At 39.6% G+C, this 25,658-nt stretch overlaps 1 protein-coding gene across 1 annotated transcript in view; it reads right to left on the reverse strand.

Annotated features, from left to right (window-relative positions):
* The window catches only part of nwd2 (NACHT and WD repeat domain containing 2), a 66,323-nt gene extending 41,181 nt beyond the window's left edge, over positions 1–25,142 (reverse strand). Inside the window, 3 exon segments of the mRNA XM_055211433.2 lie at positions 14,516–14,604; positions 23,995–24,166; positions 24,788–25,142. Of these exon segments, the coding sequence (XP_055067408.2) occupies positions 14,516–14,604; positions 23,995–24,166; positions 24,788–24,802 (276 nt within the window). The 5' untranslated portion in view covers positions 24,803–25,142.
* Between the last annotated feature and the right edge of the window lie 516 nt (positions 25,143–25,658).

Consider the following 25,658-nt stretch of genomic DNA (forward strand, 5'->3'; position numbering starts at 1 on the left):
AAAGGGATAGTTCACCTTAAAATAAAAATTACTCATCCTCATGTTGTTCTAAACCTGTATGAATTAATTTTTTCTGATGAACACAAAAGAAGATATTTTGAGAAATGATGGTAAACACACAGCAGATATTGACCATTGACTTCCATAGTAGGAATAAAAAAATCATGGAATTTAATGGGTACCGTCAACTGTGTGCTTACAGCCATTTATCAAAATATTTTCTTCATCATTTATCACAATACTTCCAAAATATTTTTTTTACTACTATGGAGAAGTCAATGCACAGCAGAACGGCATCTGTGCCAGGACCGTCGTTTCTCTCAACTGAGATCCGTTTAAGTTTCACAACAACTTATTTCAGTTGCTCAAGAGTTATGAAAACAGCACTTAAACATGACTTATTGGGATATAGTCTTACGATCTTGTCTGATGGTAATAAAAACACGTTTTTAAGGTGCAAAGAACTGACAAGAGTGTTCCTTTGACAGGAAGTTTCGTTTAATCAGGTATGTGCGTGTACCATATTTTTCCACTGGCAGCACGACTGACATGGCAGGGAATCTCAGGGTTCAAGGTCAGATATTATATTTCATAAAATCTAGTCAAAAAATGGCATAGCAACCTGTGCTTTCAAAAAAAAAAAAAAACGAGAATCAAATCGAATCGTGACCTTAGAATCGAAAATGTAATCGAACAGAGGATTTGGAGAATCATGACACTCCTAGCTATACAGTACAAGTCTACAGATGATTAAAAATCTGAGATTTACATCGGCCTTACTGCATGTGACAATCAGAACAAATTGAAAACTCTTCATCTAAATGTTAAACAGCACAAGAGTCAAGCGATTTGAATTCACAACGAGATCTAAACGATTGAGCAGAGGATGCAGATTATTTACAATGCAGTTGCCAATTTCATTCCAATGAAAATGCCCAAAGATTCTCTTGTGTCTTTTAATTTATTTTCTCTCTGGCTGCTGCCTGGATGTGAATGCAGCACTTTAATGAGAAGACGAATGTGTAAAGTGATGGCCCCATTAAGGGCCAATTAAGAGAGAAAAATGATACTCTATCCTGTATGAGAGTCCACGCTACACTATGTTACCATTAAAACGCTCAATTATCTAAAACAAGAAGAGAAGACTGAGTATAATAGCAGGAATATGCATGCAAGATAAAGGGTGAAAGAAAGAGAGGCATGTTGGGAGATACGAAAGATAAGAGAGAGAAAAATGAAGGAATACAAAGGGCTGTCAGACGGTTCCTGATTTAAGAGGCTGTTAGCTCACCCACCCTGCCGAGAGAACCATGTTCCTCAGACCCTGGGAGCAGTCACCAATCTCCATGGCTTCATCTGATCTCACATAATACCCACAATGCACTGCCCTTGAGTGCCTCTGCAATTAGACTACTGCTATGGCAACCAGCTGCCTAGCCTGCTTGCCTTTTCAATTTAAATGAGAGAGAGAGGCAGAGAGAGAAAGAGAGAGAGAGAGAGCAGCCAAATGTTAAAACCATAAAACCTTAGCATCAATCATGTCTATGCCTGGAATGAAAATGGCCCTTTTTCTGCAAATGGCTAATCGATTGAAGTCAGTACGAAGAGGCCACATTAATTCCATACAAGCCCATAGATCAATGGGCCATGCACAGCAACAAACAAGTCCCAAACGCATGAACATTGTACCTCGATCTCTGTCCCTTTATATTTTCATCATGTTTTCCATTTTTATTCCTTGCCGTCTCATTCGATGATGTCCCAATGAATGCCTACAGATCACCAGCATGAAGCACTCGCACAGCTTCCCAGGATGTCTGTTGAGGTTGATTCATGGTCGACTGAGGATTGTGAATAAGCAACTAACTAAAGGGTTACATCTGTCACAATCCACTTTATCACCTTTATGAACCAATGAACGCAATTAACCCTACGATACAAGAATCGGCTGTCTTTGTTTTTCAATATACTCTAGTTTCCCACACAATGTCTCGATGTCACAAAGTTTCAAAAGAAAGTTGGGAAAGACATTTATTTGATCGCAGTTACGACACAAAAGATTGACAAGGCTATTTATCTTGTTCTCACATTATAAGCGTTATCAGCTTGTTGTAAAATACACTAAGCACTCTCTTTCTTCACCAGTCAAACTCTTATCTATGTTTGGGACTGGAATGGAAATTTGGCACCTGAGATTCCTGGAATATCAATTTGTATCAACTGCCCTGTCTCGCCTCTGCTGCTGTCATTAGTCCCTTTCACACATACAGTCTTTACTGGTAATTTACTGGTAAATTGCAGTTAACATGTCATGTGTGAACAGAACCTTTCCGGTAAATCAGTGCTCCCAATTTACCAGTAAGACAGGTTGTAAGATTAACGGTAATTTGCCGGTAAGCGCTGTGTGTGAACGAAAAATATAGCATTACCGGCATTTAGATGACGTCAGACCGCGCTGACAGATCGGGCGGGCCAATCAGAAAGTTTTTTATACAGGTGACGCGGTTTCCCCCAGACTGTTTACGGACGTTTCCACACACATGTTGCTTAAAAGTCGAGCACACCTGAAGTTAACATCCACATTTCTTCACCAAAGTTGTTTAAAACAGCTTACCATCTAATTGCCAAATTGCCGACGTCCTTAGCACACCATCTGTAAAGCCTAATGTGCAAACGCGCAGGTTCCGTTTGACGCCGCCTAACGCAATGTTGTTTGGTCACGAGCAACTTCGCGAGCGTTTGCCACAGATGTGAAAACAACAAAATACGGACCGTGGATATTAAGTCATAACCCGCCGTTTACAAATATGACACGGACGGAGCTCGCCGGCCGCGCGCCACAGGTAACTTCCGCTTTCTCTCCGAGTTTACCGGTATTTTGATACTGATGTGTGAATGATGTCTTACTGGTAAAAAGACGGAACGTCACTGCATGTGTGAACAGCACATTTTTGTATTTACTGGTAAATTCATTCTGGTAAATTCATGGTAATTTACCAGAATTACTGTGTGAAAGAGGCTATTGTTGCATCCAAACGTTAATAACAGCCATTTGTAGCTCAACTGTGTTAGTAGAGCAAAAGGTTGTGAGTTTTGACACTTTGCATTGATTTAGCATGAGGAAACCAACTCTTAAACTGTGTAAATAAGTCAGAAATACCATTGAACCCCCCCCCCCCCCCAAAATAAATGCGTGAAAATAGGACTTTATCATTGTATGCATGTGCGAAGCTGAAACTAACTGTGGGTTTACACCAAATGCAAGTTCAACGATTTGCGTGAATAGATTACATACAAAGTCAATGCAAAGACACGATCAGATATGGGCGGCGCATTTGCTGTGAAACACGCGCTATTCGCCTGAAAATATTCAACTCAAGCGAAAAATTCGCATGACACGAAGTTAAATCCCGCGAGTAATCTAGAGCAAGCAACGCGATTTCCCGCTTCGCGTTTGGTGTAAACCCACAGTAAGATTGCTGTTATGATATGAAGTTTAGCTAAATGAGAGTTTGTGAACAGATTGCACAGTTAATTAAAGGCGGAGTCCACGATGTTAGAAAGCCAATGTTGATATTTGAAATCAACTAAACAAACACGCCACGACCCCAATAGAATCTGGACCTTCTGTTGATAGACCCGCCCCACGCAACCCGGCAAGGATGTCGGTTAGTAGACACGCTCCTTACGGGTGATTGACTATAAGTGTGTTTTGGTAGTCGGCCCGTCTCCTTTTCCAAAGCGTTTTTCAAACATCGTGGACTCCGCCTTTAAATGGTCAGTTAAAGTTTGAAGAAGTGTGACAGTAAAGTAGAGTTGACATGAACGGTTTTAAAATGGGAGCCTTTAAAAGTGATTATATTTGAGAATATTATGAATAATAAATCAATACAAATCAAAATAAATTTGCCATGCAGTTATTCTTAGTTTAAGATCTTCAGACATCAAGAGAGAGTTTCAGGGATAAAGCCGTCTAAGGGGCCGTTCACATGTAGCGCTTAAAATGTGTGGAAAACACTAGGCGTGTAGGTTCTTGTCACATGACCTGCAGTGCGCTTGCGGCATTCTGAAAAATAGAGATGCGCATCGCAATCGCGCCGCTTCCATTATGAGTATGCATACCATGCGCCTACATTTGAAATAACGAACTTGAGCGCGCAAAAGACCCAATATGTGAACGGCCCCTACTGGGCGCTTTGGTTGCTATGATACTTCTATTTTGTTTATCAGTGGTTGTGCAATGCGTTGGTTGGTTGTGGTGATATTTGTCCCACTCCTCCTCCCCTGTGATTGGATGGCCGAGAGAAAAGTGACATTGACGAGTGGTTCCCCAAAAATTGAAAAACTCTGGGCGCTCAGCGTGGACAAAACCCGCCTGCTGCTGCCGTTTTGCGCCTGCCGCAGGCATAAACACTTTGGTGTACACGCTCCCTAAGAGCAGCAGATTTTTTTATGTCATTCAGTTAACCTCCAAGGCATTGCTATTCTGATCTGGAAAGATGGTCTTATGAGAAAATAATAAACTTTAATAATAATACAGTTTAAGCATGCCCACAAAATACATTGTACTGTGCTCTGCAAACAGACATTTCAGCCTATATAATTTATATAAGACCCACTTACTTCAACTCAATACAACTAAACTATCCATGTAAATGTATCACTTTAACATTTTAACCTGTAACATTAGCAGGTTATAGTATACAGCCTAATTCTTTCCCCACAATGTACAATCCTATATCACAACCTCAAACTGTCATGTTACTCATAGGTCCGATTGCTTCACTGTTAAAGGGATTGAGTGTGTAAGTATAAGATGTGACTGGAAGAAGATGCACACACACACACACACACACACACGCACGCAGACACGCACCCACACACGCACGCGCACACACACACACAATCCAGCCTCCATCCCTCTCGAGGATGCCACAGGAAATAGAATCAAATAGCGGTGACCAGAGAGAATCGCGATTCGCCACATCATATTTGCTGGTTGAGAGAACTTCCCCTTTTTCTCTCTCCTTTCTTTCAATTTATCATAAAAACATGGCAACATGAATTTTTTTTTTTAATTGATGAGCTATGTTCACTGTAAAATTAAATACTCCTTGCATCAAGGAGTCATATAGCATACGCTACAGTACAGTAATATAGATGGTTATAGTTGCAAAACTTAAAGTCGCCCTGTGGTGAAAACGTTTTTATTGTTTTTTATGTGTCTATGTGTTTTTAATATGCTTTAAGACGAATCATGTTTAAATGTGTAAATTCACCACTCATTGTGTATTTTCTCCATAAAATGTAAGTTTACCTACATCACAATTCATTGTGAAACCAGACTTAGCAGTTATGTGTCTAAAACTGCCGAATGTAGCAACTTACATATATCTATGGGACGAGGTGGTGCAAGAGAGTGAAGGCTGGGATTAATTAGCATTTTCATATTTGTGGTCCAAGCACTTATTTTCATATTCATAGATCTGCATATACTAAATGAGGCAAATGTGTAGAGTTACTGTACATTCAAGAAGAAATTACTATCACAGGAAACACTTTTACATCTGCTATTATGATGCTCAAAGATGAGTTTTAAGTGATAAAATTATCGACTACAAGGGGACTTTAACTTCTACTACTACTACTGAGGTAATGTTACTGAGTAAAATTCATATACAATAGCCTCTTTCACACATTAATTTTGGTAAATGACCATGAATTTACCAGAATGACTTTACTAGTAAATACAAAAATGTGCTGTTCACACATATCGACGTTCTGTCTTTTTACCAGTAAGATTCACATATCAGTGCCAAAATAGCGGTAAACTCTGTGAGAAAGTAGAAGTTACCTCTAAACTGCCGCACGGCCAGCTCAGTGTTTATACATTTATAAATGACTTCATATCCACGGTATTTTGTTTTTGTTTTGTTTTTACTTTTGTGGCAAACGCTGACAGTCGCGCAGTTGCTCGTGACCAAACGTTGCATTAGTTGACTTCAAACCGAACTGAATTGGGGAAGAGTCACAACCTGCGTCTTCAACAGCAGTAATGTTTACAAATAGGCTTCACAGAAAATGTGCGAAGGACGTGGGCAATTTGGCAAATAGATGGTAAGCTGTTTTAAACAACTTTGGTGAAGAGATGTGTGGTGAGAAATGTCCGTAAATAGTGTGGGGGTAAACGCGTCACCTGTATCAAAACGTTATGATTGGCCCGCAGCTGACAGCGCGTTTTGATGTTGTTTGTTCTAATGCCGGTAATCTTTATTCTCCGATCACACACAGCGCTAACTAGTAAATTACTGGTAATCTTACAACCTCTCTTACTGGTAAATTGCCATCACTGATTTACCAGAAATGTTCTGTTCACACATGGGGCCAGATTTACTAAAAGGGGCAAATTAGCATGAGAGCGCAATTCCAAAAAAGGGCCAATGGGAGTGGTAATATCTCCGGGCTATATACTAAAAAAGCGCAAATTAAATAACACAGACACAACATCTGATTTCCATAATGACCAACGCAATCTACAAGAGCACCGCAAATTATTCGCAAATAAGCAAAGCTGACCTTGAGTTCAGCACCACGGACATTGCAGCGGAAAATTTGGGGTGTGTAATCCCAGCTAACGAAGCCACAGTACACTGAAAATAATAGAAGAACAAAAAATGAAGGTTTACAAGAAGTTTTAAAATATCTGATATTGTGTGACTTCTACTAGTGACTCCTATTTTATTTACTTCAGCAAATAAAAAATAACATGGCTTGGAAAACAATATTTTTGAATAATATGTTCCTCTGACATTCCAAATAAACTGTTACATGTTAAAACAATTGTATCACGTGTTCTCTGCTCTCCGTGATGCCTCTTTTTTTTTTAAACAATAATTGCAGCTAATTTAAGACATGCTTTTTTCTTGCGTTAAATAATAGCGCAAATACCGGTCATGAAAGAACAAAAATCGGCACACTACTAATACTGCTCTCAATATTTATTAAAAGACAACGTTTTGACCAGACAGGTCTTCGTCAGGTCAGACAAACTGCAAATACCACGCGCAAACATTAGTAAATCGCGTTGCATGAATCATTTAAATTATCTCCTCCCTAAAAATTTTCCGTCGTAAAGGGAAACTCCTAGGGGTGTTTTCACAGACAGGGTTTAGATTAATCCAAGACTAGGCCTTAGTTATATTACAACATTTAAGTAGTTTAAACAAACAAATCTTACAAAAAATATTACAAATTAGTAATACAGAAGTGACTTAAACTGCAATTCATCGACTGACCAGTAGAGTCTGGCTCCAAAAGGGAGTCAATTCCCATAGACTCCCATGTTAAAAATTCCCAACTTTACAGTAGAAAATAATATGTTTACAGCCTGGTACAAAAAGTGTTTTTGGTATGTATAGCTAATTTTGCCCTTTATGACAACTGTGGGGGGGTGAATTTTTTTGTAACTCATCCGTTAAAATTATATTAGGCCTTAAACTTCTGCATAATTAAGGGCGTGGCCGCTTGAGTGCCACTGCTGTCACTAGACTCGCGCTAGGCGGGCGTGGTTTCACCTCAGCACAAAACATGTCCCGCCCATTTTCGGTTTTCTGCGAGTGATTCGCGGTGACGTGCGGCCAAGATGGCGACGGCAGGCAACGCCTACTTTAAGCTTCAAAAACAATCTTCACAAACCAATGGGTGACATCACAGACACTATGTCCATATTTTTTACGGTCTATGGATTCAACGCATAATCAGCCAGGCTGCATATTTATGCGGGGGGCCGCATTTTTCAAATACGTCGCACTTTCATGGCATAAATTGCAGATTTCCATGCACAAATTATGCGGGGCGTGCATGATTTCATAATCCTCACATTTTCATGGCAAAAATCACATATACTGTATCTTAGCAGAAAGTTGAAAAATTTTACATTTTCTTCACACAAGCACAGCTGTGTCCCCTGTTGCCATGGGAACGTTATGAAGTGACGTGATTATGTGACGTGAACATCATTAAAAAGCTGCAAACAGTTTTTGCAAGTTCCCAAAGTTTTTGCAAATTCTCGAAATTTCATCGCATAAAATTGCATAAAAATCTTGCATATTCCATCGCATTTTTTAAGTCACAAAAAACTCCACATTTTTCTGGAAGGACTGACTGGTGTGCATCTTGAGACAAAACAATAGCACTGATATATGTAAAGATACTTCTTACTTACTTACTTATGCCTGCTACCCCTCCTGGGGCATAGGCCGCCGACAAGAGCTCTCCAGGCATCCCTGTCTTGGGCTTTTCTCTCCAGCTGACTCCAGGTATATCCAAATTCTTTGGTATCAGCTGCCAAATCTCGGCGCCATGTATTTCTTGGCCTTCCTCTTTTTCTCTTTCCTGGGGGGTTCCAGTTGAGTGCTTGCCTGGTGATATTGGAAGCTGGCTTGCGGAGCGTATGGCCAATCCATCTCCAGCGTCGTTTTAGGATCTCATCTTCTGCAGGAAGCTGGTTGGTTTTTTGCCAAAGGTCATGGTTGCTTATCGATGACACTGCCCAGGTAGGTGAAGGCCTCTACTTCTTCTAGCGCTTCTCCGTCCAACAGTACTGGGTCGTTTTTGATGTTATTTACCTTGAGGATCTTTGTCTTATGTTTATTGATGTTCAGACCTACTTGAGCAGAGGTGGCAGCTATGCTATTTATCTTGTCTTGCATCTGCTGTCGGGTGTGGGATAGCAAGGCCAAATCATCCGCAAAATCCAGGTCGTCGAGTTGTGTAAATGGTGTCCACTGGATTCCTGTTTTTGTATGTTCCGTTGTAGTCTTCATTATCCAATCAATGGCTAGCAAGAAGAGGAAGGGCGAGAGCAGGCATCCCTGACGAACCCCGGTTCTCACTTCGAAGTTCTCCGTAAGCTTCCCTCCATGGACCACTCTGCTCGTCATACCGCCATACGAGTTTTGGATAATGTTGACGATCTTGACTGGCACACCATAATGCCGGAGAAGGTTCCAAAGGGCACTCCTATCCAAGCTATCAAAAGCCTTCTCATAGTCTACGAAGGTAATGTGGAGAAGAGAGTTCCACTCCAGTGACTGTTCGACAATGATACGGAGGGTGGCGATCTGATCCGTACAGGATCTGTCTTTTCTAAAGCCTGCCTGCTGGTCACGGAGTTGGGTGTCCACCTGGTCCTTAATTCTATTCAGGATGATCCTATTGAACACTTTTCCTGGAATGGACAGTAGCGTAATTCCTCGGTAGCTGTCACACTTGCTGAGGTCGCCTTTCTTAGGTAGCTTTATAATGTATCCCTCTTTCCACTCTGTGGGCACCTGGTTTTCCTCCCAGATTTTCTTGAACAAAGGGAACAGTATCTCTACCGTTGTTTCCAGATCTGCCTTCAATGCTTCTGTTGGTATACTGTCAGGACCTGCTGCCTTGCCGTTTCTCTGCTGGCCTACTGCCTTCCGGATCTCTTCTCTGGTGGGCACACTGCAGTCTATTGGCAAGTCCTCTGCTGCTGGATTGATGTTTGGCGGGTTTGTTGGCATTTGCCTGTTTAACAGTTCTTCAAAGTGTTCCCTCCATCTATCCATTTGTTGTTTCTCTCCCTTCAATATCTTCCCCTCCTTGTCTTTCACTGGCCTACCTGGCTTGCAGAACTTCCCTGAAAGCGTCTTTGTGATGGAGTACAGATCTTTCATATTTCCATTTCTTGCTGCTTCTTCTGCTTCGGATGCCAGACCATCAACATAGTTCCGCTTATCGGTTCTAATACACTTCTTTACCTCTTTATTGGCAGCTGTGAAAACTTCTTGTGCCTTGACCTTCTCTGCTCTTGTTCTGCTGTTGTTTAGGGCTGCTTTCTTCTTTTTCCTTTCCTGAATCTTCCTTAATGTCTCTGTCGACAACCACTCCTTGTGCTGGCATTTCGAGGGTCCAAGGACATCACTACATGTTGTTGTTATGGTCTCTTTCACTCTCTTCCATCTGTTATCCACTGTATCCTCCTCCTCCTCTACTTCTTGCAGTATTTGGAACTTGTTGCTCAAAACTACCTTAAATTCCTCCAGCTTGTATGTGTCCCTCAAAAAGCAGGTGTTGTACTTGTGCCTCTGTGCTGTAGTTGCCATCCACTCCTTCTTCAACTGCAGCTTCAGTCTTGCCACTACTAGATGGTGATCTGATGCAACGTCTGCTCCTCGCTTCGCTCTGACATCCTGTAGTGATCTTCTGAATTTCCTGATGATGCAGATGTGGTCTATCTGATTCTCAGTGGATCCGTCAGGTGACACCCAGGTTGCCTTGTGTATCCTCCTATGTGCAAAGACACTACCGCCGATCACCAGGTTATTTAGAGCACACAGATCTGCAAACCTCTCGCCATTTTCATTCATGTTGCCAAGTCCATGCCTTCCCATAACTTCCTCATATCCAATGTTATCCTTCCCCACCTTGGCATTAAAATCCCCCATCAGGATGGTGACATCTTTCTCTGAGTAACTCTCCAATATGGACTGCAATCTGTTATAAAACTGCTCCTTATCTCCCTCCTCACTGTCATTTGTGGGTGCATAGCACTGCACAACATTCATGGTGATCTTCTTTTTCTTTGTTTTGAAAGATGCTGTTATGATCCTTGGGCCGTGGGCTTCCCATCCAGTGAGTGCTCGTTGTGCTGTTTTTGACAACATCAGCGCTACTCCTTGTGTGTGGGGGGCGTTTTCCTCCTCATGTCCCGAGAACAGCAGCATCTCGCCAGTGATCAGCCTCTTCTGCCCGGACTGCGTCCATCGAGTTTCGCTGATTCCAAGCAGGGTGAGGTTGTAACCCCGCATCTCTGCTGCCACTTGCGCTATCTTCCCTGCTTCGTACATGGTCCTCACGTTCCATGTACCGATGTTGAAAGATACGTCAGTACAAGGTATTTTGAAATTAAAACAGCTCAAACATGCGTTTTAGTCTGGGACTACAATAAATTCTGTCTGGGAAACCACCAAACCACTGCATATGCAATAAGGTCAGTCGCAAAAATATCTAGACCACACATTTTCAGCACTAATTATCCACTGCGCATCTTTAGTAAATCCCAACAGTCGTTAACAACAGAATGATGGTTTGCGCTGGCGCAAGCTGTTAGTAAATCTGGCCCATGATCTGTTAACTGCAATTTACCAGTAAAAACTGTATGTGTGAAAGGGACAAGTGTTAGCTACAGATTCTGTACTAAAATATAATTTTTTTTGACAAGAAATTTGTTCTAGAGATCAGTTTAGTCACTAGCCAGACCAAAAACAAGCACAGACCGAAAGCTAACTTTGAACCAGGTGCGTAACCGCAACAACAAATGTGCAGCCTATGAAACCCTTTATACGATTAGAATAACAAACTGTAGTTGGCAGAGTATTTATTACATTTTCTGCTATATAATAATTATTAAAACCCAACAGAGTCGCAGCACAGGAATCAAAGATAAAATAAATTAAAAACCTCACCAAATATGAAGCATATAAATGCAAGACCATGCATGACCCGGACAAATCAGTTTAACAGGACTATTAAATGTAAAATGTGAGAGAAATGACCTATGACAGAAACAGGAAACGTGTAATTGAGAAAACTACAACATAAAATAAAACCCTTAAAGCTCAACTGGACCAAACTCATATTATCCAATAACATCAAAAGAGTCAAATATATCTTTATATATCTTCTCGAAAGGAACAATTTGTGCAAGGTTTGGATTTTTATAAGTCTCACTGATACAATCATTTAATTGAAGCCTCAGAGTCTCAGCGATAGCATGTGACTATTTTCCTTGCCAAAATCTTATCTGCAGCTAAAGAAATGTTCATTTGATGAGTAATCTCTGTTAGCACAGGATGCAAAAAGGTGCTGATGGATCCACAACAGCCCAAACATGTACTACATGCCTGACAGATCAATGACTAGTGTGGGCAGATAATTGACCTTCATGTGTCATCTCACTCTCAGATCAGTCACACCTGATGGGCATAAGCTGACAGATTCACAATGGTGTAAGCACTGTTATTACAGTTCACCTATGATGAAAGATGAGGAGATAATAATGACAGAACTCAAAAGGAGTTGGATCCACTTTATGCAAATGAGCAGTGAAACAATGAGATGACAACCAATAAGAGTCCGAACTGATTTGGTGCTTCATACATTGGGATAGAGAGAGGTCAAGTACAGAAGTCAACAGTACAGAGACTCTGCGACCTTTAAATCTTTATATGATTGTATGCAGTGCTTTTATGTATCATTGTTGTACAGATTTAGCTGCACATATGCACTTTATGTTTTTAATAAAATAAAATAAAAATAAAGCTTTTTGACTCTCTTACCTGTGCTCTGTCTGACTAATAGGATGGTGCTTTTGAACATTAATTTGTATGTATTAGCTTGCATGCTATAGAACGCTTGCAAATGCCTTTCTTGGTCGAAATGCCTGTCTTGGCAAACCATTAAGTAAATATGTGGGATGAAAGAAACGCATGTGTCAGAATATTCGATCTGTACATTAGGTTGGCAGCGTAAATGCAGCTTAATAGACCTGCCACTTAATATTAACCAAACATCAATATTGACATTTAAAGAGAAAACAATGCACTGCTCTGGCCTGGATAAGTAATTTCTTACCAGTATTTGTGAGTGATGCAATGTACAATCAGCCCTAACCTAAGTGCTAAGACTGGAGTGACACTGGAAACATGAAACAAGCACATATCCAGGGAGATATATTGTATAAGTTTGGTTGGGACTACTTTTCTAACCAGTGTTTGACTTAAAATTCTTATCGTCCAATGTCGATGAGTATCTTAGCTGACACTGATATTAGCATAGCTGTTATGTGTTTTAATGTTGTATTTCTTTGCCAGATGGTGAAAACAGATATAATAATATTGCAATCACAGACATTTACATTCAGATGGGATTAAATGTTATTTTTATAGGCGGCCATGTTATTAGAAATACATTACGTTCTTGCAAAAAAAAGTAGATATCGTGAGAGAAAAACAGACTTGGTAGATTCGGACAAGATTAAAATAAAAAACGTGAATGAGAAACCATATATATATATATATATATATATATATATATATATATATATATATATGTATATATGTGTATATATGTGTATATATATATATATATATATATATATATATATATATATATATATATATATATATATATATGTATATATATATATATATATATATATATATATGTATATATATATATATATATGTATATATATATATATATATGTATATATATATATATATATATATATATATATATATATATATAACTATATATTTTATTTGACATTTTGGCAACACTTTACAATAAGTTGTATTTGTTGAAATTATAAACAAAACAATATAGTTTATTACCTTTTATTAATGTTTGTTAAGGCCAGTACAATTGTTCATGTAAGTTCATGTTGCACTAACTAGTGTTAATAGCTACAACTTTTCATTTTAATAATGTTTTAGTAAATGCTGAAATTAACATGCACTAAGGTTAATAAATGATGTTGAAGTATTGTTCAGTGTTACCAACATTTCATTTATTTTCTAGTATCTGAATCTGTATTAGAATATTTTGTGTAGATGAATGCTGCTGTAAGATACTGCTGACCTAATTTGTGTCTTTGTTCTGTTGTTGGTAATTTATTTATTTGCTCTTGGCCGTATTACAGAACTTTACTTATGAATAATTACTTAAAATATAAAAAAGACTCCTGCTTTCTTTGTAAAATGTAACATACAGCATATGATTAGTTTGTGCTCTGGTATTAAAATTAGTATTCTGAATCGTGACATTTCGCTGGCATTTGTTTTGACTACTAAAATAATGACAATCCCAGTTGCCTTTGCGCATTAAGCTTTGCACACATCAGCTTTTAAAGCTCGGATAATGCAGAACATTTTGTCATTTTCATAAAGTCACTTATGTTTAGACAGCACCAAGAACAGGCTTAAAAATCACTGACTAGGTTGATGTGTAATGAGGCGTTTAATGAGGTGTCTTACATAAAGATCTATTCCTTACGGGTAAACTCTTCAAATCAGGTCAAGCCTCATACCAATATAGCTTTAGTCCAATCTCAGCATGCTGCCTGTGCCACTGGCTATGGTGCCTCTTCCAGAGTCTGCATTTGTTTATCAAATAGCCTGATAAAAATCTCCCCACTGCTCCATTCTCTCGACAACAGACCATTCGCAATGTAAATACCTCTTCGGAGAAGAGCAAGAGAGTGGAGAATTTAAGGCCATGTACCTGAGGCCGCATATAGGAGGGGAGAAACATGTTTGCTTGTACATATCAGTGCCAAGATCACACAATAGTCCCAAGTTAATTTAATCCTTTCAACCTACCAAGAAACAGGGAGAGAACAATAAAGAAAAAATAAAAAGAGAAAGAAATCTGCTTGTCATGAATCTAACCTGAGAGTAGGATGTACCTGCAGAAAGTATGTTACCTGAAATTCAATGCCATAGTTTTCCCTGCAGAAGTCTCGCAGTTTGGGATAGACGTGTTCTTTGAGAGCATTTCTCTCTGCTTCTGTGTCTGTGACAGAAAACAAAAACAAACATGAATGTTCATGAACAGCATTCAATATTTATATGTACATCTTTGTAAATGTAGCCGTGTAACTGACTGAGCATGAAAAGAAAAGTATGAAGTCGGCACCATTGTATCGTAATTGTATCGGACGGTACACTTTAGAAAATGCTATTGGATAAATTAAAATAACCCGCAATCTTTTAGAGTGTACTGTTTGATTTATACCATCATACACATAATCCACAAACTCATGAACCTTATTAAACGGCTCATTGGAATGCTTGATTCTGATTGGCCAGTTGTGACATTTGAAGGTTTGTTATTCCCAGATAACAACCGCTCAAAACGAATAACACACGGTAACCAGGATGCTGCAAATCATTTTCACAGGTACAGTTTAATATTACACAAAAATGTATATTAATATGTCTTTTAATAACATATATGACATTATATGTAAGGAATAATTCACCACAGGCTGTTGAATAATAAGAAAATAATGCACACCCAAGGTGGTTATGCGCGCCGTGTCGTTACTCCGCGCGTGTGCATTATTTTTGAATCATTCAAAGAACCAGAGTCTATTAAAGCAATAAGCCGCAAGAAGCAGTGGGTTACCAGTGCATTTACCAGTGCAACCCCCTTAGCTGTTATAAAATGCACTGTAACACCACTGGTTCGCGGGGCTTATTGCTTTTATAAAACAGTTACTTCATAGCAGGGTTTCATAAAATAAAACACAAGTAAGTATATGTAATTAAATAATGTAATTATATTAGTACAAATATTACTCTTCCGCCAAACAAAGTAGTTCCTCAGAATCAAGTGTGTCTGCAACAGAGCGCCCATGCAACACAAACGCAGCAAAGGCACACCTCTTGGAGATAATTAAATTTTTCTGAAGAACTTTTGTAAGAGATCAGATTCAGAGCCATGATTAAAACTTACACGGTGTTTTTAGTATGGAGTGAATGCGTCAGTGTTTAAGTTGATGACTCAACAATATTTATTGACATTTATCTGGATATATGTGCAATTGTAGAAAAAAAATATGATTAAAAACTGTGGTGTTTAATTTCATAAATCAGTACGCACCAACAGTGGCACAGTGATACTTATGTAATGCGGTCTGAACCGTGGGGTTACCGGGGTATTTTATCACGGGCTAGAACGCGTTTCAACCAATCAGAATGAAGGGGCCGTTTTATAATATTCCACTCATACCACGGTTACCAAACCACATTGCTCTTTAAGTCATTTTAAGGTTAGGTGCTCCTTACCTGACGTCTGAGGTAAATAGCCATGTAATAAGCTGGGTGATGTATAGAGAGTTGGTTGTTATCGTGAAATAAGCCACTTCAGTGTGATACAAGACCGTCCGTTTCACTTGGGGTCCTAATCACACTGTCGGGGCTTATTTCTGCGAAAACAACTGGCTGCCTATACATTATCCCTTACTTAAAGCAACACTATGTAGTTTTTCAACCTTTAAATAATGTCTCTAAAATTATTTCAGTGATAGAACAACTCATAACTGGACAAATTCTACTGCTGCTGCAACCTGAGCAGCCTCCTAGCTGCTACAAGCACACTCTGAAAGTCGAAGTGGAGGGTAGAGCACACAGCCCCGCCCCTCCCCCTGCCTGCAGAAGAGTGTCTGATACCAGGCACTGTTGCACTTTTCAACCACATGAGGGAGCCGTAAGTCAATTTTACATGGAAACTACATAGTGTTGCTTTAATATTTACATGGTATTTCAAGAAATAGTATGGTACTACCATGGTGCAGTACAAAAAGCACAAAAAAGCACAAAAAGGGAAGGTCACTTCCTCTCAGATCTTCCAGCTTGATATCACAGGATTTTGCAACTTTATGAGATGAAAAATTCGTATGAATTCTTATTATATAAATTGTCCACACTAGACTCCCAAAGGTAAAAGAATTATATAAAGAATAAGTATTAAATAATCAAGTATTAATAAAGTATAAGATATACAAGTAATAAAATAAACAACTAAGGATTATGTTATGTTATATGTAAGGCAGCTGGGTACAAGGTGCTACTGCAATGTAGGTACCATGTAAATTTGCGAAAAATGTATGATTATTAAAAAAATCTGTGACACTTTACCCCTAAACCTAAATGGCGCAAAAACAGATTGTATGAAAGTATACACTACCCGATATATTTCAGCTATGGGTAACCCACTTCTACGCAAAATAAACCTTGAATTTGGTTAAATGTCCTTTCTGCCAAAATCACTTGTGAAATATACGATATTCCATCATGTAAGCAAAGTCAACAGCAGTGGCGGCCGGTGACTTCTTTTTTCGAGGGCGCTCGATGCGAAGTTCGTCACAACATGCATGTAGCCTGTCATGTGTGTGATTCCTTTTTTCAAAATATGTGTTCTGCACTTTACGAGATCCTGTGTGCATCACGCGTCTCTTTTATCATAAACGGTTTTGACGCGTCTGCAGCAGGCACTTATTTTGACAAAACACGTGATGCACACAGGATCTCTCGACATGTAGAACACATATTTTGGAAAAGGGAACCACACATATAACACTCCGAACACTTATTTTGAATTAGCGCCCCTCGGATGAGCAGTCACAAGCCGCCACTCCGGTTAACAGTGATTACGAGGTGTTTGGTTTCATTTATTTATTTATTTCATTTAATTTATCTTTGGGCTTTGACTAGACGTCTATCAAATTCACAGCCCAAATTTTTGGGAATGTTAGATGTCTTTTAAACGCAAAATTGCTTGCTGTGATAAGAGCAAATCTCATATAAACACATTCAAATATTTTGCTTTCATTCTCCCTAAGACTCATACATTGTATATACTCTCACAGCGAGTAGCTGCCAGCGTGATATGAAAACAGAGATGACCTTGTGTGTGCATGTGTGTTTTACGTGTACATGCATGTCTATTGCACGCAACAGCAGTGTGTTGGTGAATATTACATGACACCCTTTGTCACAGACAGCCGGAGCGATATGAGACACGAGAGTTGACACATTGAGGATATTCAGGCTTACAGTGTATGCGCAGACTGTTCACAGCTGCAGGCACTGGAGCAATAAACATCCTCAAACCATAACAGTGCCCTATATACAGTGATGATAATTCTGCCAATGTACGAGCTTTGATTTAAAAGTCCAAATAAAGAAATAACTACAAATTTTTTATGTCTTCCAAAAATTACAAAGCAGCGGTGGCGTGGTGACAATCAGCTGTTTTAAGATCATGTAGTAGGTAAGGCTAAGTGAAACATCTGCTTATATCCTCTGCTCAATGTCTTTTTTTGGACCGCTTGCTTTGATTTTTCTCAGACCGACAGCTAAAGGCAACTTAAGTAGTTTTGTGTCTTATATGCATGTTTCGACTCTTTTGAAACATCTTCTCCTCTTTTGCTTGTCGATGTCAGTTTGCCTTTGTGCAGGCTGTCTGGTGATAGCCGATGTTGTGACGGAGAGCAGGAAAAGCGAGACTGGAGAGCTGAAGATGGGGTCAATCTGAACCTACACAGCATGTGTAACAGATCACCACAACTATATCTGTGTCAACCTGTTCAAGAGATTTTGGTGGGTTGAACAGTTTGAGAGCCTCTTGTGTGTTTAATCTTTTATATCTTTCCATTTTGTTCTTTTTTTAGGATGGTATTTGGGCCGTCCTATAAAGTATTCAGCCTATCACTTCTCTTCTGTGGCGTTGTCGCCCCGTTTTTGTTCTTCTTGTCTTTCTCTGCCCCCACACTCATCTTAAAACCTGCTGCATTGATAACCTTCTATTCTCTTTTTAACTCCTTCCTGACTCTTTTACTCTTTTGTCTTCTTTAATTCAAGACCAAAACTTGACAGGCTAAGCAAAATCTGTATGTAGCTCAATCAGTAGAGCATTGCATTAGTGGACACAAGTCATGGGGAATAAACATATTGAAAAATAAATGTATACATGTAGCTTGAATGCACATGTAGCTTTGGATAAAATCATCTGCCAAATGCAATGATGTTAAAGAGCACCTATTTCATTGCTAAAAAACAATGTTATTTTGTGTATTTGGTATAATACAATGTGTATGTGTTATTATTCTCCACATACTGTACATTTTTGTAGCTCCAGATTTCCCTGTCTTCCTGAAACACACAGATTTTGTACAAACTGTCCCTGATTGGCCAGCTAACCTGTACGTTGTGATTCAACCCTGTATCACGAAATTATGTACCTATATAGTCACGTAAATTTGTGAGTCTTATGCGTGACACTGACACGGTTAGGATCTCCTGATTTTGCCAAGTGGTTGATGTCCCCAGGCCAACATTATGTTGACCCTGGAACAACATTTCAATCAACCAATCAGATTTCAGAAATAAGATTATAGTTTGTTTTAAGTTTAAGCTTACAACCAAGATTAGCTGTTTCTAGACCATTGTTTTTTACTTATCATGTCCCTCTGATTTTAGGGTTTGGAATTGGATATAGTTAGGGTTGGGGTTTGGGGTAGGTTTAGGTTTTATTTAGAAAAATGTTGTCCTTGGGTCAACACAATATGTTGTCCTGAGGACATCAACCAAAATCAGTTTGAGCGACACGGTTAGCCGCCTTTTTGCGTGAACATGTCGCGCATTTCTGTTTACGTGCCGCTGTCACGTATTTGTTACTCAACTGTTTTGTCCTATTTTCAAACCATTGATGCTGCGGTTTAGGATTAGATTTGGTGTTTGCGTTAGGATGTCACTTTTTAGTATTGGTTTATACCTTTTTTCATGATTTACCTTTTTATATTTTATGATTTTTAAATCATTGTCACCTGGCATTAGGGTTAGAGTTGGGTTTGGGTAAGGATGTCATTTTATGTAAATCTAACCCTAAACCGAAGCGACAATGGTAAGAAAATAGGACAAATACGTGACAGTTACACATAAACAGAAATGCATGACATGTTCACGCAAAAGGCGGAAAAACTTGTAAGTGTCACGCATAAGACTCACAAATTTACATGACTTTAGGTACGTTATTCGTGATACTGGGTTGTGTGATTTACGTTGGAGACGATAACTCGCGTCATTGTTTACTTTGGGGTTTGTACCTTTTGCATATCGTTAACATGTACTAATACACACCTAGACACCAAAGAAAATATAAAATTGTGAATCTGTGGAACACAAATTCATTTTTAAGGAATGTTTATGGAGTCCTACATAAAATAATAATGACATGAGTCATATCTCTCAAAATGGACAAAAATGCAAAATTGGATCTCACAAGTGTCATAATCAAATATATGTAGAATGATGGATGTGAATGCCAGCTGGATTCAAGCTTTGATTTGGTTAAAAATGTCTACGTTTCATGGAGAAAAAAACACACACATGCTCAACGCCACCCTCAAGGCCATTAAAAATATGAGATGTTTGTCAAATATGATCAGTGATACTGTCGGTAAACAAGACCCATACATTCTTACAAATAAAGGTACAAAAGCTTTCACTAGGGTGGTACCCTTTCTAAAAGTATACCTGGGTACCTAAGGGTGCAAATTAGTAACTCAAAGGTACATATCAGTACTTCAAAGATACATACTGGTACCTTTAATGTATATATTAGGACCTTTTTATTAGGGTACCATCCCAGTGACAGCTATTTCTGACAGTGTACACATATTGATTTAAAATCTAGTAAAAATACCTTAACATGTACGCAATCATAATGTACATAAAATATGTCACATATTTTAAACTGTACATTTTCATAAAAGATCAAAACTTTTAAAATGTGTGCAGAGAGAGTACATTAGCTGCTGTAATGTCTTGCATGATTGATGATAATAAAAACAGGGACAAGAAGAGGGAATACTATTTAGGGATGGAGGGGTGAGGAGCATGTTTTAGGAGATTGAATTTTATGGAGAAAGAGAGGCCAGAAAAGATGAAGGAGGGAATCGAGCAAAGGAGTAAAAAACTTGAAAGAGACTTCCAATTTCTATAATAAAGCCTTGGAGCCTCATTCATTAAATGACATTTCAGACAAAAGGAATGAAAAAAGATGGAAAAGAAAGGAACAAAATCGTTTTTCTCTTCCACATAAAATGACTCAAAATTAACCCTGTTTTAACTTCTTCAGTGCCTGTAATGTGCACGAATCACTGGTGCACATTTTTCCAAAGTTTGTTTGTAGTCTTTATCATCCAACATTATCAGTAACTTGCTCTGTCCCTGAAAAGGTGTTTATTTTTGGCCCGACATTGTACAATTTCAACAAGTCCCTTCTGTATCACATGCCTGCCTGATAAAAAACATTGCCATCAATGACTTAAAAGCCGTTTAATGCTCTAAATGTGCTTTAATAGTTTATGAATATCCACATCATTCTGATAATACCAAACTGAAAGTGTAAATACATTAAACCAAAGTTGCTCCCATGAGGCTTTCACATATGTATCTCGCAGCACATCTCTAAAATGATAATGATGCATATAGATACGCTGTGACAGGACTGTTTGATGTCAAAACCGAAGATCTCTAAGGGGTTAGGGAACGTCGCTTTCTTCTCATAAGATGGAGGACAGTAGTAAAGAGAGTCTCTGCGGAAGATTCACGTGCGTTTAACAAGTCAAATCCCTTCTGTGACTAAAACACGTTCCTGTTAGGAATCCATTAACCACATGGCATTAGTAAACTAATTACTAAACACTCAAAGGCAGAAATATTATCTGAATCATTATTATGTGTAAGCTGTTTAAGTGTTTTCTAAGGTTAAAGCTGATTTATGGGTGAAGTATATAATTTCTCATATTTAAATAACATGCTAAGATGACTAAAAGTTTTCTCGCATTTGGTCAATTGTAGGGACCTTAAGGTTTGGTATAAAAGGTATAAAAGCCTTGCATATAAAACTGAAGACTTGGTGCCCTTGGTTGCACTACAGAGAGATAAACAAACATATAAATGTTATCACACCCATTTCCTTCAAGTCTTAACTTCACCAACTGCTGTCCTAACTTCCCCTTACAGTTCCCCTGAATCACTGGGTTGATCTCTAACATAAACTGATATCATTGCTCTCAAGTGAAATAAATGATAAGAGTGATACTACTATGAGACTATTTTGTGTGTGTGTGTGTTAAGGTCAACTTCTCTTTTGTAATTCTGTGACGCATAAATTGCACCCTCTAGTGCTTAAGGGAAAAGAGCATTGCACCAAATCCCAACAGCAGCACGCTTTTTCAGCCACAGAGGACGAAGGATAAGCATAGTTCTGTGTCATTAATTCTCTACCTTGACAAATAAATGAATGACCTCTGGGTTGTACATTTATAGGTCCACTACATCACATTCCTCAGTACTTTTCTCAGCACACACTCGTCGCCGCTAGACCATCTTCCCCGGCAGTTTCCACAGCTGACCGCTGTGTAGACGATGAAGAAGCTACTCTGGACTTCCTCGTACTCTTTACAATATTCCACTATAAGAATGGTTGCACTACATAGCACAATAAAGGTGTACTGTGACATTCCATTTATTTTAAGGCATGTTGGCAGATGCTTTTACATACTGTATCCACAGCAGTGGCAACTCGTGACTGTTCATCCGAGGGGCGCAAATTCAAAATAAGTGTTCGGCGTGTCATGTGTGTTGCTTGCGTTTTCAAAATATGTGTTTGTTGCGTCATGTGAACCACGTGCATCACGCGTCAAACCCGTTCATGATAAAAGAGACGCTCACGTTCACAAAATACATGCAAGACACTCCCTTAACAGTAAACTCTGATTACACATGAGATTATGCGAGTATCTTGCAAACATGAGTGTCTCTTTTATCATAAACCCTTTAGACGCGTCTGCAGCAAGCACTTATTTTGACAAGACACGTGATGCACATAGGATCACTTGATACGTAGAACACATATTTTGAAAAAAGGAACCACACACATGATGGGCTACATACATGTTGTGACGAACTTCGCATCGAGCGCCTTCGAAAAAAGAAGTCACATATGTTGCTTGCGTTTTCAAAATATGTGTTTGTTGCATCATGTGAACCCCGTGCATCACATGTTTTGTCAAAATAAGTGCCTGCTGCACACGCGTCAAAACAGTTTATAATAAAAGAGATGCTCACGTTCACAAAATACACACAAGACACTCCCTTAACAGTAAACTCTGATTACGCATAAGATTATGCGAGTATCTGGCAAATGCGAGCGTCTCTTTTATCATAAACCCTTTACGCGCGTCTGCAGCAGGAACTTATTTTGGCATGACACGTGATGCACACACAATCTCTCAAAGCGCAGAAAACACATTTAGAAATTACGAACCACACACATGACAAGCTACATACATGTTGTGATGAACTTCGCATCAAATAAAGAAGTCACCAGCTGCCACTGCTTTAGACGCATCTGCAGCGGGCACTTATTTTGACAAGACACGTGATGAACATAGGTTCACTTGACGTGCCGAACATATTTTAAAATTAAGAACGACAAACATGACGGGTTACATACATGTTGTGACGAATTTTGCATCGTGCGCTCTCAAAAAAAGAAGTCACCGGCCGCCACTGCATGTTAACACAATACAGCCACAGGTGGAATGTCTGGAAAAAGGAGAATATCGAGGTTTCAGCTTCATTTCACCTCCATGCTCATTTCTCATCTCTCTGTCTCTCTTTCATAACCCATTTCGACTTTCCCTTGGCTTGTTTACTCTAGATTAGAGGCACTATTTTAAGGTCTCCCCGCAGCCCATATTCAAATGTATGACTGCATATGTGCTGGCAAGCTCCCGTGGCACTCATTTATTTTAAGGTCAGTTCTAAGTAGCATTGGGATTTCGCCTTTGAACGTATAAACAAGCAATCGATGGTGAAAATGAGGAACTATTAATGATCGCGAGCAAATCCAACATTGAAAGATCCCTGTAACTTTGTTTTAGCACAACTGAGGGAGATTGTGTAACAGTACAGCAGCACAATATTTCGTGTCACGGTTGCCTAGCCTCTGTGGTCCGCTGAAACGGTAAGACAGACGGCTCCACTAAACGCTGTCACTGCTGGTCTTGTCAAAGCATGGGACAGCACTGCTGCAAACATTGGCGACGGCCTTATCTCTGAGGATGGCAGCGTGGGTTATGAAACTGGATGATGTGGAACCATCAGTGCCATCCGAATTCATTACTGTAACATCATTTCATTATCACATTAGATGATAAAGCACGTCTTGCACAATCCGGGTGTCCTTCCGGTTGGAAGTGTTGGAGCACTGGGATTAATATGGTCCAGGTGATGGTCACATTTACACATGCACGCACGTCGCACACATACCACTAATGCATCATCTGGAAAAGCTACGTTGTGAAAATCTACTTCACGCTCTTACCGTCAGGGTTAGAACAGATGAAGACCCGGACACTCCTGCCCGTGGGGACGTGGAACGGAGGGAGCGCAAGGACGTTCCCACTGATGGCCGCTCTGCGCAAGGCAGATTCACGGGGACACGGCTGCCTGCTGCCCACTCCAGACGGCCACATGGGTGGTGACTTCCAGCGCGGCTGCAAACAGAGAAGAGAATTTAAATACGGCACCATTCATAAAAGGTGTTTAAATACTTGAAACTTGCAAATCTGCATGTTGAAATGTATGCATTTGGCAGAACCTTATATCCAAAACGACTTACAGTGCATTCAAGCTATACATTTTATCAATAGGTGTGTTCCCTGGGAATTGAACCCACGACCTTTGCGCTGCTAACCCAATGCTCTACCAATAAATGTACACATCAAAATGCTGGTAATGTTTACAACAAAAGATGCGCGCGCAATAAAACGTTATCGTAGAAGAAAGGACAACACATTGTGCGTACTTAATCCCAATTTCAAGTGTCAGAGAAGGACCAAAGAATAACGCATAAAAGAAACTGCAGTCCTTCACTATCATTCCCGCACAAAGCGGAACGAGCAATCGATAATTTCCACGTCTCGTCTGGCCAAACAGCAGAGCTTAAGCAGTTTAAAGAGTTGAAGATGGCTTTGTTTCAGTCACACAGACGTAGACAAAGTTGCGCGGTAATCGTACGGTAAACCCCATTCCACCGACACGCGCGGCTTCTCGCAACGCAACGAACGCGCAGGTCATGAGCTCGCGCACAAACACATCACACTTGAAGCGCTTACGTTCATTCTCTTCATCCCGGAGCCTTGGATAATATCCGAGCAGGTATCCACACAAATCAGCGGAGACGGCGACACGAACGCCCATTAAAATTCACGGCGGACCGGGAGAGCTCGGCGGTCAGCATCCTCCTCCTCCCGCCACGTCTTACGGATTTCTGTCCGCAGTGCTTGAGGAAAACACGCGCGAGATGACAGATGTGCGAGTGGAGGGATGGTCCTCTCATCGCCAGCTGTCTCCTAATGCGCAAGAGGAGGAGGAGGGATCTGAATTCATTATCAATAAATGCTCCTCTATCGCAGCGCGCGAGAAGTTTAAGTGAATTGAATTCAACGTAATTGATTGGACCGCATTGCTGCTCGCGCTAGGGGAAACCTCGCCTTATTTCCTTCCAGAAGATCGTCCAGAATAAGCAATGAGGTTTGCTTATTGTTCAGACACAAAGCGCACAGAAATACTCAACAATGGCTCATAATTTGTATGTGTTTATTAAAAAAAATACAAAAAGCACAACACAACGATTTATCCAGAGTTTAAAACAGTTTGTTTTGCTGCCTGATACCAGAATCGGTCATGTTTGAAGGAAGAAAAGCTTAAAATGCCAAATGCAATCTCCTGGCTTGGATGCAAATCTGTAAAAACTAGTACGCAAAATGAGCAACCATTTCCACAAAGCTTTTATATTAAGATCTGCATAAATCACGAAGTGTACCAACATTAAAGCTTAACTTGGACCAGTCTGTGTTGCCGGCTGCTACCAGAATTGATAATGTTTGCAAGAAAACAAGAAAAGCTTAAAAATGCCAAATGCATTGCTTGTAAAATTCTTCTTTAAATAAATCAACAGGCTGTGAAATTCATCTAAACAGCACA

The sequence above is a fragment of the Misgurnus anguillicaudatus genome, chromosome 21, assembly GCF_027580225.2.
Source record: "Misgurnus anguillicaudatus chromosome 21, ASM2758022v2, whole genome shotgun sequence".
NCBI classification, from domain to species: Eukaryota; Metazoa; Chordata; class Actinopteri; order Cypriniformes; family Cobitidae; genus Misgurnus; species Misgurnus anguillicaudatus.